Source organism: Eleginops maclovinus, chromosome 1 (genome assembly GCF_036324505.1).
Source record: "Eleginops maclovinus isolate JMC-PN-2008 ecotype Puerto Natales chromosome 1, JC_Emac_rtc_rv5, whole genome shotgun sequence".
Classification (NCBI taxonomy): domain Eukaryota; kingdom Metazoa; phylum Chordata; class Actinopteri; order Perciformes; family Eleginopidae; genus Eleginops; species Eleginops maclovinus.
The window spans coordinates 7,522,025-7,535,053 of NC_086349.1; the positions used below are offsets into that span (position 1 = coordinate 7,522,025).

Sequence of the window (13,029 nt, forward strand, 5' to 3'; positions counted from 1 at the left end):
GGCCCGGGCTTTAACCTTGAGCCATGCTGAAAAATCTTCCAAGGTGTATGATTGTTCTGAACCCTCTTTCAAGATGCCACGAAGCAAACAGTGCTCAATGAAACTGTCTCGGTTTTGAATGGGGAGCTTGGCAAGAAGCCTGTCTACGTGAGAGCCACACCGTAACTCACTTCCGTCTGCACCTTCCACTGACCTCAGCATGCCAATCAATGAATGTACAGAAAGAGCGAAGTCCTGGAAAGCGTTGCTGTCACCAAGTCTGACAGGTGGTGAATTGAGGATGCTAGCTATTTCACTTTGGACCAACTGCCGTGGCTGGCCATACTTTGCCTTAAGGGCAGCAAGAGCGGAAGTGTAGGGAGTTGAGGCGTGCATATAGGACTTTGCCAGTTTGTATGCACTTGGCAGCCTCAAGTGATCCATAAGGACCTGAAACTTGTACTGTTCAGAAAGGTGAGCGTGGATATCTAAGAGATTCTCCAACGCCATGGTAAGCAGAACAAAGTCACTTTCCTTTCCGCTCTCAAAATAAGGCAATCTTGGCTTCGGGATGCCAAAGGCAGTCGCTACTAAAAGCTCCATTATACTAGCGCCCTCTGATACCCTCTCAATGGGGTTAGGCAAGGAAAGAGGTGCAGGTTTCTCACGAACCGGATCTGAAGGCCTCTGACTCCTGGCCGGACGAGGTGCGGTCAGCGCTATGTGGTGAAACAAAGGAGGTGATGGAGCCGCATGCTCGGGACTGGAAGTCTGAAGTAATGTGTGACTCTCAGCAGTAGGATCAGAAGTTGCTGCTTGACTCACAGCATCTACAGGTAGACTCACAGCTGGAGGTAAGTGGTGGTACGAAAGAGATTGTTCACTCACTGGAACTTGATAGGAGACCGATGTCTGAGGAACCTCAGGGGGAGCCTGCTGCTCGGAGAACAGATCAACAGGTTCAGCTGAATCCAGGACTCTGGAGCTCAGGGAAAAAGGAGCAAGCACTTGAGGTGGGTCATTCACACTGGACATAGCTGGCGGAACGGGTGGATGTTCTGTGGTCATTCCTACATCCCCTGTGAAGGATGTGATTAATCGAGCCTCTTCCAGTTCTCTTCGGACTTTCCGTAGTCGTCGCTGTAGAGTAAGAGACCGGGTCATCCTCTCTCTCTCCTTCAAAGCTTCTTGTGCTCGCCTATCCAGTTCTTGTGCCCGTTCATCTATAGCTTGTTCCTCCTCAATCTGACGCTGTATCTCCTGCAGTTCTCCAAGTTTCCTCCTCTCATCGACCATGGCCGCCTGTTGTGGGGTGAGCTCCACCTGTTGGCTCCTGCGTGAGCTTCGGGAGCTTCCACTAGCATAAGTGGAGCTAGAAGAGAAGGCCGTCTTCGACCTTGGTGGTGGCTCACGCTTGTCGCTCTTGCCCCTGGATCTGCCAGGTCTCACATCTCTCAGGTGGATCGGAGCAAATGCTGGCTGTGTAGCTGGCTGTGGAGCGGGCAGTGGAGCGGGCAGGGGAGCGGGCAGTGGAGCGGGCTGAAGAGCTGCTGATTCAAGCTGGACATAGTCGTGGGTAACTTCATAGTCCTCTTCTTCTTCCTCCTCGACTGTCGTCTCTTCCTCCTCCACTCCTCGTTCCTCAGCGGCTGTGTTCTCTCTCAGCGTCTGATCAGGGTTTTCATGGTCATCCGCCTGGACATCAACAGCACCTGGGGGTGGAGGCGGCAGTACGGCTGCTTGGCTGTGACGAGGGAGGCTTTTGGGCTGGCTGGAGAGTTTCCCATCAGGATCCAGGAAGCCATAGCGGTCAGGTGGACGTCTCTCTCGTGTAGGTCTGGATACCGTCCCCTCACTTCTGGTTCCAGCTTGGGGGGCCTTCTCTGGCAACGTCAACTCTCTTGACTCCTTACCGTTGCCTGCCATGGTATCACTCACTCAGTATCCGGCTCGAAGGACCATTGAAGGAACTGTAGGGGTGATTTGGTTCGGGGAGAGTGAGTGTGGCGAGCAGACAGGGTCTCGGTCAGAAGACCCAAAGGGCAAGGATGCAATGAGGCAAGGAGAAGGCAGGGTTTAATGCAAGAACCAGTATTTATTTTCCCTTTTGGTCTTGATTATTTTGTGTGCTGCATGAGAAAACAAAGAAACAATACAACTACAATTAAATAACGAAGTGGTCAATCAAACAGAGAAACCAACAATCATGTGCAAATACACAATTCAGAACTAAACAGCAAAGGCAACGAACAAGCAACAATCATGTGTGAATACGCAATCCACAACTAAACAGCAAAGTAACAAACAAGCAACAAACAATTCCCACATGGCTCCTAGCACATGTCTGAGAACAAAGGGATCAGCAAAACTACCACAAAGGCATACAAATGAAACAATAAACAATGAATTGACCCCTCACGTTAACTTGAAGACGCACACTTCAGGATATGTGGAGGAAACTCAGGACACAGGGTTAAATTGGTGTGCTGGCAGGGAGTGCAAAAGGATGAACTAAAGGGTGAGCAGGCTATTTATAGTCTCCGCCCCTTAGCTGGCAGGTGGAGTGGGATTCAGTTTGGCAGATTCACCATATTAGAAAGATAACTGAAAAAAAGGACGAAAATCCAGGGAGTCTTTTCATATACAGTTGCTTCAAGAGACCTGGGACAGAACACATGAATTCAGACTCACGACTCATGGCGGTGCGAACACCGTGGACATGGAGGAACTTTAATGAAAAGGTGCAGTAATTAAACAGAGGTCAAAAAATGTTTGGGTGGGAGGGCTCACTGTACTCAAAATTAGTTTGAAAGAAGAAAACTCTCTTTTCAAACAAATGAGATGCCAACTTTTTTAATTACATAGTCATGTTAGACTTAAAAGCCTTTGTTGTTTATTGTTTAAATGACAGTAACTCTGAGGCTTCTCAACACATGTGCACCAGCAAGTTTGACAGATGGTTACGTTTGGATGGTATTTCAACAGTTTAAAAAACACTTTCTTTGTTGACCTGTTTGTTTCCCATTATGTAACTAAAAAAGATAAGTAGTCTGAAAAGTCAAATGTATTTATGCTATGCTTTATGTATTTTTCTGAACAACAAAGGTACCATGGTCTAAGTAGGGGCATTTCATTTCTTCCCATACGCTGTGTGTTGTCTGTCTCCTCAAAGATAAGATTCGGCTTCCTGTATGTGCCGTTTGTGTGTTGAGCCATCTTTGTGCATTATTGTAGAGCTTTAGTTAACTTGAGTCCACTTTGAAAATATTCGACTGTGTGCTTTCAAGGCATTAACAGAAGAATGCAGGAAAGTAAGGTTACAAAAATGCCTATAATTTAATCATGTGTTTAGCGGCTGTTATATCAGGATTCCCTGTAATCAAGATTCTATAATGAAAGGGAAATTATGGGGCTGACGAGTACCTGTGTGTGTTCTACTATGCAGTATGTCAACAAGATTGAGACCATCTTTGACGACAAGCGAGGGAGGAAGAGAGTGAAGAACCAGGGGGTCTCAGTGCGAGGTAACACACACACACAGATGTCCAAATGTCACTCACATCAACACTTCAATAAGATTAAGTTGAGCCTCTCGCTGGAAATACCCAGCTTTTGATGGTGCACACAAGGCCAGCTGCAGCAGGCGAAGCCGCTGATTATGAAACAAAGGCCGACTGTCTGCATCTGATTATGGCTTTTCAAGTTTTTTCCATTCCAGTGCCTCTCGCTAATCTGTCCATCCTCTAATTTATGTCAACAGAGGAGACGAGTGGGACAGAGAGCGACCCGGAGGACAACAGCAAAGGTATCACCAAGGGTTAATCTCACTGTTTTTTATTGACCCTCCCAAGTTTAAACATAAGGCTGCATTTTAAAAAACTGAAACGTTCATAGCGTCTGATAGGATTTTTTTTTGCTCCAGGGAAGTTATTATTATATCAGTGCCAGTCAATGCTCTCCACGTTTCATATTTTTGTCCAATCAAATGCATACAACTTCAATTGGACTGTAATGCACTTAAACATACTTGATAGGAACATGTAAAGAAAAGCTGAAACAAACAAGTCGTTTATCATTTAAAAATGCCAAGTCCTGGAGAGATTCGGCGCCTTTTGAACATTGAAATATGTCTTTTTTTTATATAGTCTACCAAGCTAGCGGCTCTGAGAGGCTGTACTTTAGCAGAGGAGCTTTTATCTACATCCCAGAGTTATCAATCAGCATTTTTCGATAATGAAAATGAATGTTGCAGTTAAATGTGCAAATGATAACGTTCTGTAACATTTCCACAATCGCTTCACTGTATTAGCTTGTTAACAATTGCAGTTAAATAAGTAAAGTGCACGATAAGCTGTCATAAATTTTTCAGGTATTTGGCCATAAACCAATTATTGGACAGAAGGAAACTTCAACCTGATGATGTCTCTGGATACATCAAGATGTGTCATTTTATTCTGTTATTATCAGTCTGTACCAGATTTTATGTTTATTTTTCTAATACATTATTTGTCTGAAAGTGGTCGACTAACCAACAATACCATCTATAAAGCCACGCTGAGCAACTGTGTCCTCTGTAAAGCTTACTCAGGTACATCCATTTTTTGCAAGAGGCAACAATGAGGCTTAGGGGAAATGTTGTTTAAACTTTGAGAAAGTCAAATAATAGCTCTGCTCTAACAAACAGACTATTATCCATGGCCATTGTTTTGGAGCCTGTGTAATCTGGGTTAACTTCACAATCACAGTATATTGCTATTTAGCATGCCTCATTCTTCTCCATTGGGCTGGGTGGGATCTGTCCCAGAACAAGCATTTACCATATTAGTCTCACTGTGTGGTGTCCAGCAGGCTCCAGGAGATCAGTTTACATCCAATCTACACTGAAGCGTCGGCCAGGCTACCGCACCCTGGAGAGAGACCTGATCCAGCTGCAGCAGCAGCAGCTTTTCCAGATCTTTGTGGTGGTGTCGCTGAGAAAAGGCTCCCCAGGAAACACATACTCCCCCGTAATCACTCAGCAGTTCCCTAAACTGGTAAGAGGAAGCTTTTAACATAACCACATCCTAGGCAAAGGACATAACTGGACTTTGATCACAGTGTTCAAATATTCAGCTCATTTTCAGGTTCATATTAGTATTTTGTATCTCTACTGGGACATGTCTCCATGCTTTAACGTTCAAAAGCTCTTTATTGTTCTCATACTGCCTGTGCTGCGGCACCTCTTTTCACCCTCTGTCTGAAACCAGATCCCAGTCTGCTCTGTTTGGTTAGCTGGCCGGCTCTGTTGTGATTTATTAACCGCTTTGAGATGTCCCGCCCCTTAACACATCATGTACACTGTGTTGAAGCGCTTGCCAATAGAGGCGTGAGTGTTACATATTGATGTCACTATGTTATGGAAGTAAACAAAAGAGTCCAATGGAGGCGTTTCTGGCAGGGGGGATGTATGGGAGAGAAACTCCCTCTGGAGGGAACTTTGGGATTTAAGCCTCTACCGACCATTAACATGCACTAAAACCTATATTATACAGTACAGGAGAGGGCGAACCCCCAAGAGCATAATCTGCTTACCTCTGAATGCTAACATAAGTCTATAGCTCTCAACAAAGCAAGTGTTTTCCTGTATTACTTTAAATTCTATTCCATCGACTTTAAAATGTGGCCATTTTTAATAATACTTATTTGGTGATTTTAAAAATACCTATAACAAGTAAACCGTGCATACGTCATTCTCAATATATCAGACTTACTAAGATGTTCTGTTATTATAAATGATATACAATATAAGTTCTGTTGTTATAATGCATTAAATGAGCTCCGATTTCACCGGGGTCCTCCTGAAACCACTTCAAAGAGGTAGTCTGTAGAGCCGCCGCTGTAACTGGAGTCCCTCTGTTTCAGTTTGAGAAGTCGTCGCGGTTCTCCAAAGAGGCAGAGGATCAGCTGAAGGTCATTCCCCAGTTCTGCTTCCCCGACTCTCAGGACTGGAAGCCCTCGTCAAACACTCCAAGGTCAGCACATGCACTACAGTCCTATTTTAAATTGCATGCTAGGTGTACACAGAAGAAATCACCCCGAGGAACCATGGTAACTCGATGCTGTCTTTTGATCTTTCATCATTTCCTTTATGTTGGCATTGGTTGTCATTATACACACACCTTTCATGTGCTCTAATAAATGTTGTCTAAATGTTCTTTCCTGTACACTGTTTAGATAAGTTCAAGCCCTGTAATTAACAGTTGTGTTATGTGTAATACCCCCATTTCCTTCTTTCCTATTTATATCCCCAGCTGTGACCCATAAATTGCTGTTGCAATAACTCAAATTCCCCATAGTGATAATTAAAATATCAACTGAGCTAATTAAATCTCTAAGTGCTAAGGGGCAGTGTGCATTCTTATTTTCTTTTCTCTTGCACTACAGGGTATAGTTCATTGTTTCAATATGGGTTATGATGTCAACTTACAGTCTTCCTGTATTTAAAACCTTTTTCATTTGGTAGTGCAAAATCACATCCATCTAGTGTCTGCATGATATTTCTATTTCATTATTTTTTATCGACTTTTTTCCAAAGATGTTTTTTCAATCTCTTTTTTTGGTGATTCCATTAGGACACACGTTTTAACATTTAATTCATGTTTTTTAAATTTATTTTGGGAACCAGTGCCTTTATGAAGGGACAGTGGGGGTGACATGCAGCGAAAAACTGCATTTTTTAAGCAGTTAAAAGAAATAAATGTGTGTATTGATGTAGTTGTTTGTCACGCTGTTCACAGTGAGACATTCTCCTTTGTCCTGACCGGAGAGGACGGCAGCCGCTGGTTCTGCTACTGCCGGAAGATCTTGGTGAGTGTGTAACATTTGCATCTGAATCATTGAATCCAGCTTGGGACGACATGGCAGCCGGCCACATGCTTACTCAAAATCTCTGAGGAGAATGAGTACATCTGATTCACAGACCATAAACCTCTGAATCAATGACACAATGCAAGAAGAATTTCATCATTTCCCTTTCTTTGCCCCACAAGGAGAGCTGCTTGTAGGTCTTTTTAAGACACTTTTCAGAACAGTTCTTTAGATTAAGATGCTGCCTTTCTTCTCCTTATATTGATATCATCATACTGTGGTTGTCTTGTTGAGCGCTCTGTAGCTACGTTTTGTTTTGCTTATTCAATCTTTAGTGCAGACATGCTGTTTGTTTTGTTGGCAGATAAGCTCACTGCTACTATCATACAAGTTTAGAGTTCAAACTCTTTGTATTTCCAACACAATTCTGCAAAGTTAAATGCATGATATGGGAAAATAAGCTTTTCATAAGAACCTGACTGTACTTTGCTTACTTTAAAGCAACGTTATGTAATAATCAGTGTTTTTGCAACTTAACACCCCTACAATTTCCAGACAGCTGTGACATTTAATTTGCATGTGTTATGATTTCTTTACTTACAGTATGATAATGAAACAAGACGCCAGTTTGTATCACTTACTATTCCCCAGAGGCTGCTGAACCCTGTTAGCGTTTCTTCAGCACCAAGGCAAGTTTTCTGTCAATCAGGAAAGTTTAAAAAATCACGGAGACTCGAGGGAGAGAAGCCGGAGGCCATCAGAGGAAACCAGAAAACATGTTCTGAATTGAATATAATCCAGCTTCACCAAAATTAACTTAGTCTATAAAGCCATACACACTTTCCCCAGGGTGTGTTACGGGAGTTTGACAGTCATGAACAGGTGTCAAATGAGTGGGACAACTCAGTGTAGCATCAACATGGAACCGTTATTTTAAGGTAAAATAAACAGGTTTCTTTAATGTTTTATTTGTTTAAAATATTTTTTGGGGCAACCAGTGTCTTTATTTATTTATTTGAGTGACAGCATTGAAAGGGGGAGACAGGAGGGATGACATGCAGCAAATTGTCCAAAGCCGGATTCGAACCCGGGTCCTCCACATGACGAAAGAGCCCCAGTACATGGGTCGCCAGTCTTCCAATTATCTCTATGACGTGTTTCAGCATAGTTATCTCATTTGCTACTTGTTTTTGTAACATGAAACTGTATGTGTCTTTTAGCCCATTGGAAAAGGGAAGAGGCTTCCTGAAGTGCACTGCATCGTCAGCAAACTGGGCTGCTTCAACCTCTTTGCAAAGGTAATGCTGCCGTAAAGGAAGCTTTTGTTGGGAGATGAAAAGGAGCTGCCTTTGCTAAAAAATCCCCTCGAGAAGTGTGTGTGAGAGCTGCTGCCTTTAAACTCCTTGTATGTATGAGGACGGAGTGAGGCTACTCTAGAAGATAATCCTGAACAATCCCAGGGTGTGTGTGTTTCAAAAAAGAGATTGTATACATGCAGCCGCGTCACACCCATTTTCCCAGTTGGCTGGGTTTTATTTGCAAACAGTAAGTGCGGATTAAGCAACGAGGAAAACATCTGCGCCACTGTGTGGTTAATCTTCTCTCAGGACACTCAGTAAATAGTCTGTCTCTGTCTGTGCAGATCTTGGAGGAGGTGGAGAGGCGCAGGGAGATTTCCCCAGCGCTGGTTTACCCATTTATGCGCAGCGTGATGGAGGCCCCCTTTCCAGCCCCTGGGCGCACTGTCACCGTCAAGAGCTTCCTCCCCGGGTCAGGGAATGAGGTAACCCTAAAAACCAAAAGGGGAAACGTTGATTAGTATTTTTTGTTCCTCCTAACCACTTCTTCCTGCAGACTCATAGTGACTCAGAATGGGAGGTTTTTTCTGTGCAAACAATAGGGATAGCAATTACGGCTTTGAGAAGTTCGTGTTGGGACAGCTTTGTATATATTAACAGACAACAAGCAGCAATGATCCTCTTCAGGAGTGCAGAGGAAATGCTGCAAAATCACTGCTTTCTTCTCTTTAGCAGTTAGGTGGTTATTAAAGGGATAGTTTGGATTTTTTTAAATGGTCTGGTATGAGGTACTTAGCCATAGTCTGTCTATTACATGAAGTCAGGGCTGGGAGGTTACTTCAAAAATGAACTCTGAATGAAATGTAATCAGTAACATAATCTAAGCTTCAAATATAAAATAAATGTCACCTGATCACTGTCTGTTACTTTTGGATTACCTCGATATCAAATGCAATGCAGAATAAAATAATGTAACTTTAAGAAGAAACAAAGATATTTTGGATCAATTATTTTAGAGAGTAAGGATACAGAAAGAATATTTTACAGATGCTTTTGAACAATTAAAGGCAATGTATTTTTTTGTATAAATGTCCACCTTATGTACTAAATAAAGAAGAATGAAAGTAGTCTAAATCAAAACCTAAAAGAGATTTCAGTCGGTCTACCTCTATAATATATCAACTTTATTATAACATGTATTGTAACATCGTTATACTGCTAGTCATTTTTGGGGCCTCTTTTTTTTCAGACATATAGGTAATCTGATAGCTTCCTATTTTCTGTAACTGTAAGGGAATACAGTTACCACGTTTGGTATCCTGATTAGTTGCTGCCCAGTAGATGGCTATCAGAAAGCCTTACAAATACTTACCAAGACAAAAAGGCCAAAAAACAATCTTGCCTTTCTTTTTTAACGCCTAAAAGAACTAATATCAGCAGTACCTTGCTCTTGCCGACAAGGGGGAACAGAAGTCATTATCTATGCTCTCCTCACAGCCACCAGACTCCTTTGACAAAACATTCATTTAACCTCGCGGATAAATGAGTTGCTAGTCGACTGTTTAGTTTGTCTATGTTATTTTGTGACCCCAGACTCACACTTTGAAGAAAGCATCGATAACAACTTATTTTTGAATATATTGTTCACAGTTTGTTTTTGTGATTTATAGAGGACATATGCTCATTTTCAGGTTTCATATTTGTATATTTGTATGTTATGCCTCTACTGTGACAACGGCTTCATTGGTTCTAAACTGTGACCTTGATGTGTGTAAAGTGTCTGTTTCCTAATGTAAATGCTTCACCCAGCAGTTAATGTACAACAACTACATGTCGTGACACAGCATTTACACTCTGTGCTGTTGTTGCCTTCGCAGGTACTGACTTTGTGTCGCCCGGTGGACTCCAGGCTGGAGCACGTTGACTTCGACAGCCTGCTGCAGTGCCTCAGTGTCGGGAACCTCCTGCAGGTGTTTGCCTCCCTTCTGCTGGAGAGGAGGGTCATCTTCATCGCTGACAAACTCAGGTACTGCTGCAGAGCCACATCGCTACATGCTGTATGTAGAAGGATGTCATACAGTGCTGATGGTTTTATTCTTTCATTTGATTAGATTAGACTCTCCCCTGATGCGGTGCAGCTATTGTCAATACTTGATTACACACTAGTGTCAGTTACCTGTGTGTACCTTGGCCTCAATAAGCTAAGCTATGGCAAAGGCAAGTTAAGTCAGGTTTATTTGTACAGCCCAATATCCGTTACAGTGTCCCAGTGGGCTTTACAGGGCCACACAATAACAAAGTCCTGACTCACCCCGGGCTTACTTAGCAGGACCTTTCCAAACCTAACGTGTTTTTCCATATTTATCATAAAGCTTAAATAAAAGATCATATATACGCTTCAAAATGTATCAGTTGTGAATTTTATAAACATTTATCTTTTGCATATCTGCCATCATTTATAGATGAGACATTGGTTTTAAGGGAGAAATCTTGGATACCATGAAAGAGTGTAAGTGCAGATCTGTTGGGTTTTGAAGAAATCTTTGAAAACACAAGTGCTGTTTGCTGAAAACTCCCTGGAAATGAATTCTACTGGTGTGACCAGGCTATTTTCAGGCGACTACGATTGAAATCTTTGTGTCATATGATCTGTGTGAGAGCTGAATGGTGTTGTTGTGGCTTAATCTCTTCTATCCTCCCCTGTTCACTGCAGTGTGTTGTCCCGGTGTAGCCACGCAGTGCTGGCGCTGCTGTACCCCTTCACCTGGCAGCACACCTTTGTGCCCGTGCTACCGGCCAGCATGCTGGACATCAGCTGCTCCCCCACTCCATTCCTCATCGGAGTGCTGGCACCCTGCCTGCCAGATCTGCTGGAGCTGCCCATAGAGGAGGTAGAGTTCAAATCATTGTAGAGAGTATTAAGCTCCATCTCTTCGCTTTGTGAATGAAGGTCAAATGATTCTGTGTGTAGTAGTTTAGAAACACCCTGAAGCTAATGAACCCTACCTTTTTATAACTGCAAGCCATGCCTTTGTAGCACTGTTGCGAAACAGTAACCTCTCGCCGTCATTAACTGTCATTCTTCTTGTTGCTGTCTCCCCAGGTGCTCATTGTGGATCTGTGTGCAGACAAGTTTGTCATTCAGGTGTGTACACATAGCATTATGTGGATGGAATGGTAGGTGTGGTCCCGGTCGGGAAGCACGGCTTTGCCTACACTTGTTCCTCGTGTGCATGTGGAATGTTTTGAGGGTGACAGGGAAAACCATGTTACACCCAAACAAGCGCTGCAGACATAAAAACAAATAAAATGTCACTGCAGATGTCTACCAGGAAGGCTGTTACAGATTCAGAGCTGAAGTTGAGCTCATGGGTTTGTCAACAGTAATCACTCAGGCTAATAAATGTATGCTAAACACATTTGTTTTGTTTATATCTAAATCTGTCCTATTTTAGTAGTCTCTTTCAACAAAGAGCTATTTGCCACTTTATCATTAGCTGTATGTTATACAGTATTTATTGCGGAACATCATTGGAAAGTCTGAATAAAGGGATAAAGATTATTTAAAATACACAGGGGAGCCTGGAGAGATGGTATATGATGGACTGTGAAGCATCATTCGTAAACAAATTTACAGCTGTTTATTCATTTCAGCAGATTGGAAATCATGAACATGGTAAATCCAGCACTTGTATTTATTCAGAAGTACATCGAGTCATATAAGTCACCAAAGAAAATGAATAAACACACAACATACATCCTCAGGCCTAGCAATAATATAGTAATCATAAAAAGCAATTACTTTAATCCTCCACAGAGGCTCTAATGTCATAGTGTATGTTGTGTCAGTGTGACAGAGTTTAAATGTTTGATTGGTGTTTTGTGACTGCTGCTGACCTCTCCTGTGCTATAACAGCTGGGCGATGAGGACTGCATCCTGCCTAATAAACTGCAGGCGGCGCTGCAGCAGATCCTGGAGCAGCGGGAAGATATCCTGAGACAGGAGGACGGAGACAGTCGCGGAGGTATAAACAGATATTACATGTTCCAAACGGGTCTGTCAGCTATTTAAATGTGGCTTAAGTTAAACCCTTACTGTTGCAATATCACCATCAATTTTAGCAACACAATGACATTTAAAGAGTAGGTCGTAATGTTAGCTAAAACCTTTAATTCCTCGATGGGTCTTTCTAAAGAGGCCCTATTATGCTTTTTCTTTTTTCATGTAGAGTGTTCTATAGGTTTTTGTGCATGTAAATGGGTCTGCAAAGGCTAAAATCCCAAAGTTCCCTACAGTGGGAGTTTCTCACACACCCTGAACCTGAAATGAACATAATAGGGCCCTTTTAAGAGGCCGTCATGAAACAAATGTCAGTTTCTTGTAAAACTAGGGTACCAGTCTTTTGTTTTTGAGTCCTCTTGACCCTTTTCTCTTCATCAAATATGGCCCGTCCAGGTCAGCAGGCTGATCTGAGCTCTCTGCTGTCGGAGGGTTTTGTTCGGTTGTTCGTGGAGCTGGTGGGCCACTACCCTCTGCACATGGTGGAGTCCTCCAACGGGAGCAGGGAGTTCCAGCGCGACAGCTTCCGCAAGTCCCACCCGTCCCGTGGAGTGCGTCAGTTCCTGCAGTTCTTCATGGACACGCAGATGTTTGCTGGCTTCATTCAGGACAAAGAGCTACGCAAGGGAGGAGGAAGAGGTAACTGAGAAGGAAACATTTCATGTGATTGGTCAGTATGTTTTTAGCCACATTACTTTGATTTTGTAAGATCACAGGGAAAATAACACTTTCATCACTCGTCAAAATCTGGAATTCTGATCTCATTTAAAACGTCCCCATTGTGTTCACAATCAAATGTATCCTTTACATGGCATACCTTTTTAAGACTTCTTAGATACAACCATT

At 42.8% G+C, this 13,029-nt stretch overlaps 1 protein-coding gene and 1 long non-coding RNA gene across 3 annotated transcripts in view; one reads left to right on the forward strand and one right to left on the reverse strand.

Moving 5' to 3' along the window:
• The window catches only part of dennd2c (DENN/MADD domain containing 2C), a 29,389-nt gene that overhangs the window by 14,554 nt on the left and 1,806 nt on the right, over positions 1-13,029 (forward strand). Inside the window, exons 6-17 of one of the 2 annotated variants that reach the window (XM_063895473.1) lie at positions 3,425-3,503; positions 3,740-3,784; positions 4,825-5,012; positions 5,881-5,990; positions 6,756-6,825; positions 8,046-8,123; positions 8,468-8,608; positions 10,001-10,149; positions 10,837-11,014; positions 11,227-11,268; positions 12,040-12,148; positions 12,580-12,822. In XM_063895473.1, coding sequence (XP_063751543.1) covers positions 3,425-3,503; positions 3,740-3,784; positions 4,825-5,012; positions 5,881-5,990; positions 6,756-6,825; positions 8,046-8,123; positions 8,468-8,608; positions 10,001-10,149; positions 10,837-11,014; positions 11,227-11,268; positions 12,040-12,148; positions 12,580-12,822 — 1,432 coding nt within the window. The remainder of the gene's footprint in view (positions 1-3,424; positions 3,504-3,739; positions 3,785-4,824; positions 5,013-5,880; positions 5,991-6,755; positions 6,826-8,045; positions 8,124-8,467; positions 8,609-10,000; positions 10,150-10,836; positions 11,015-11,226; positions 11,269-12,039; positions 12,149-12,579; positions 12,823-13,029) is intronic. The other variant, XM_063895481.1, reaches the window with a different exon arrangement.
• Positions 7,783-11,448, reverse strand: LOC134872276 (uncharacterized). The gene is made up of 3 exons (XR_010166786.1): positions 11,130-11,448; positions 10,009-10,999; positions 7,783-8,614 (listed from the first exon to the last, which is right to left on the reverse strand). It is a non-coding gene; the product is annotated as an uncharacterized LOC134872276 (long non-coding RNA).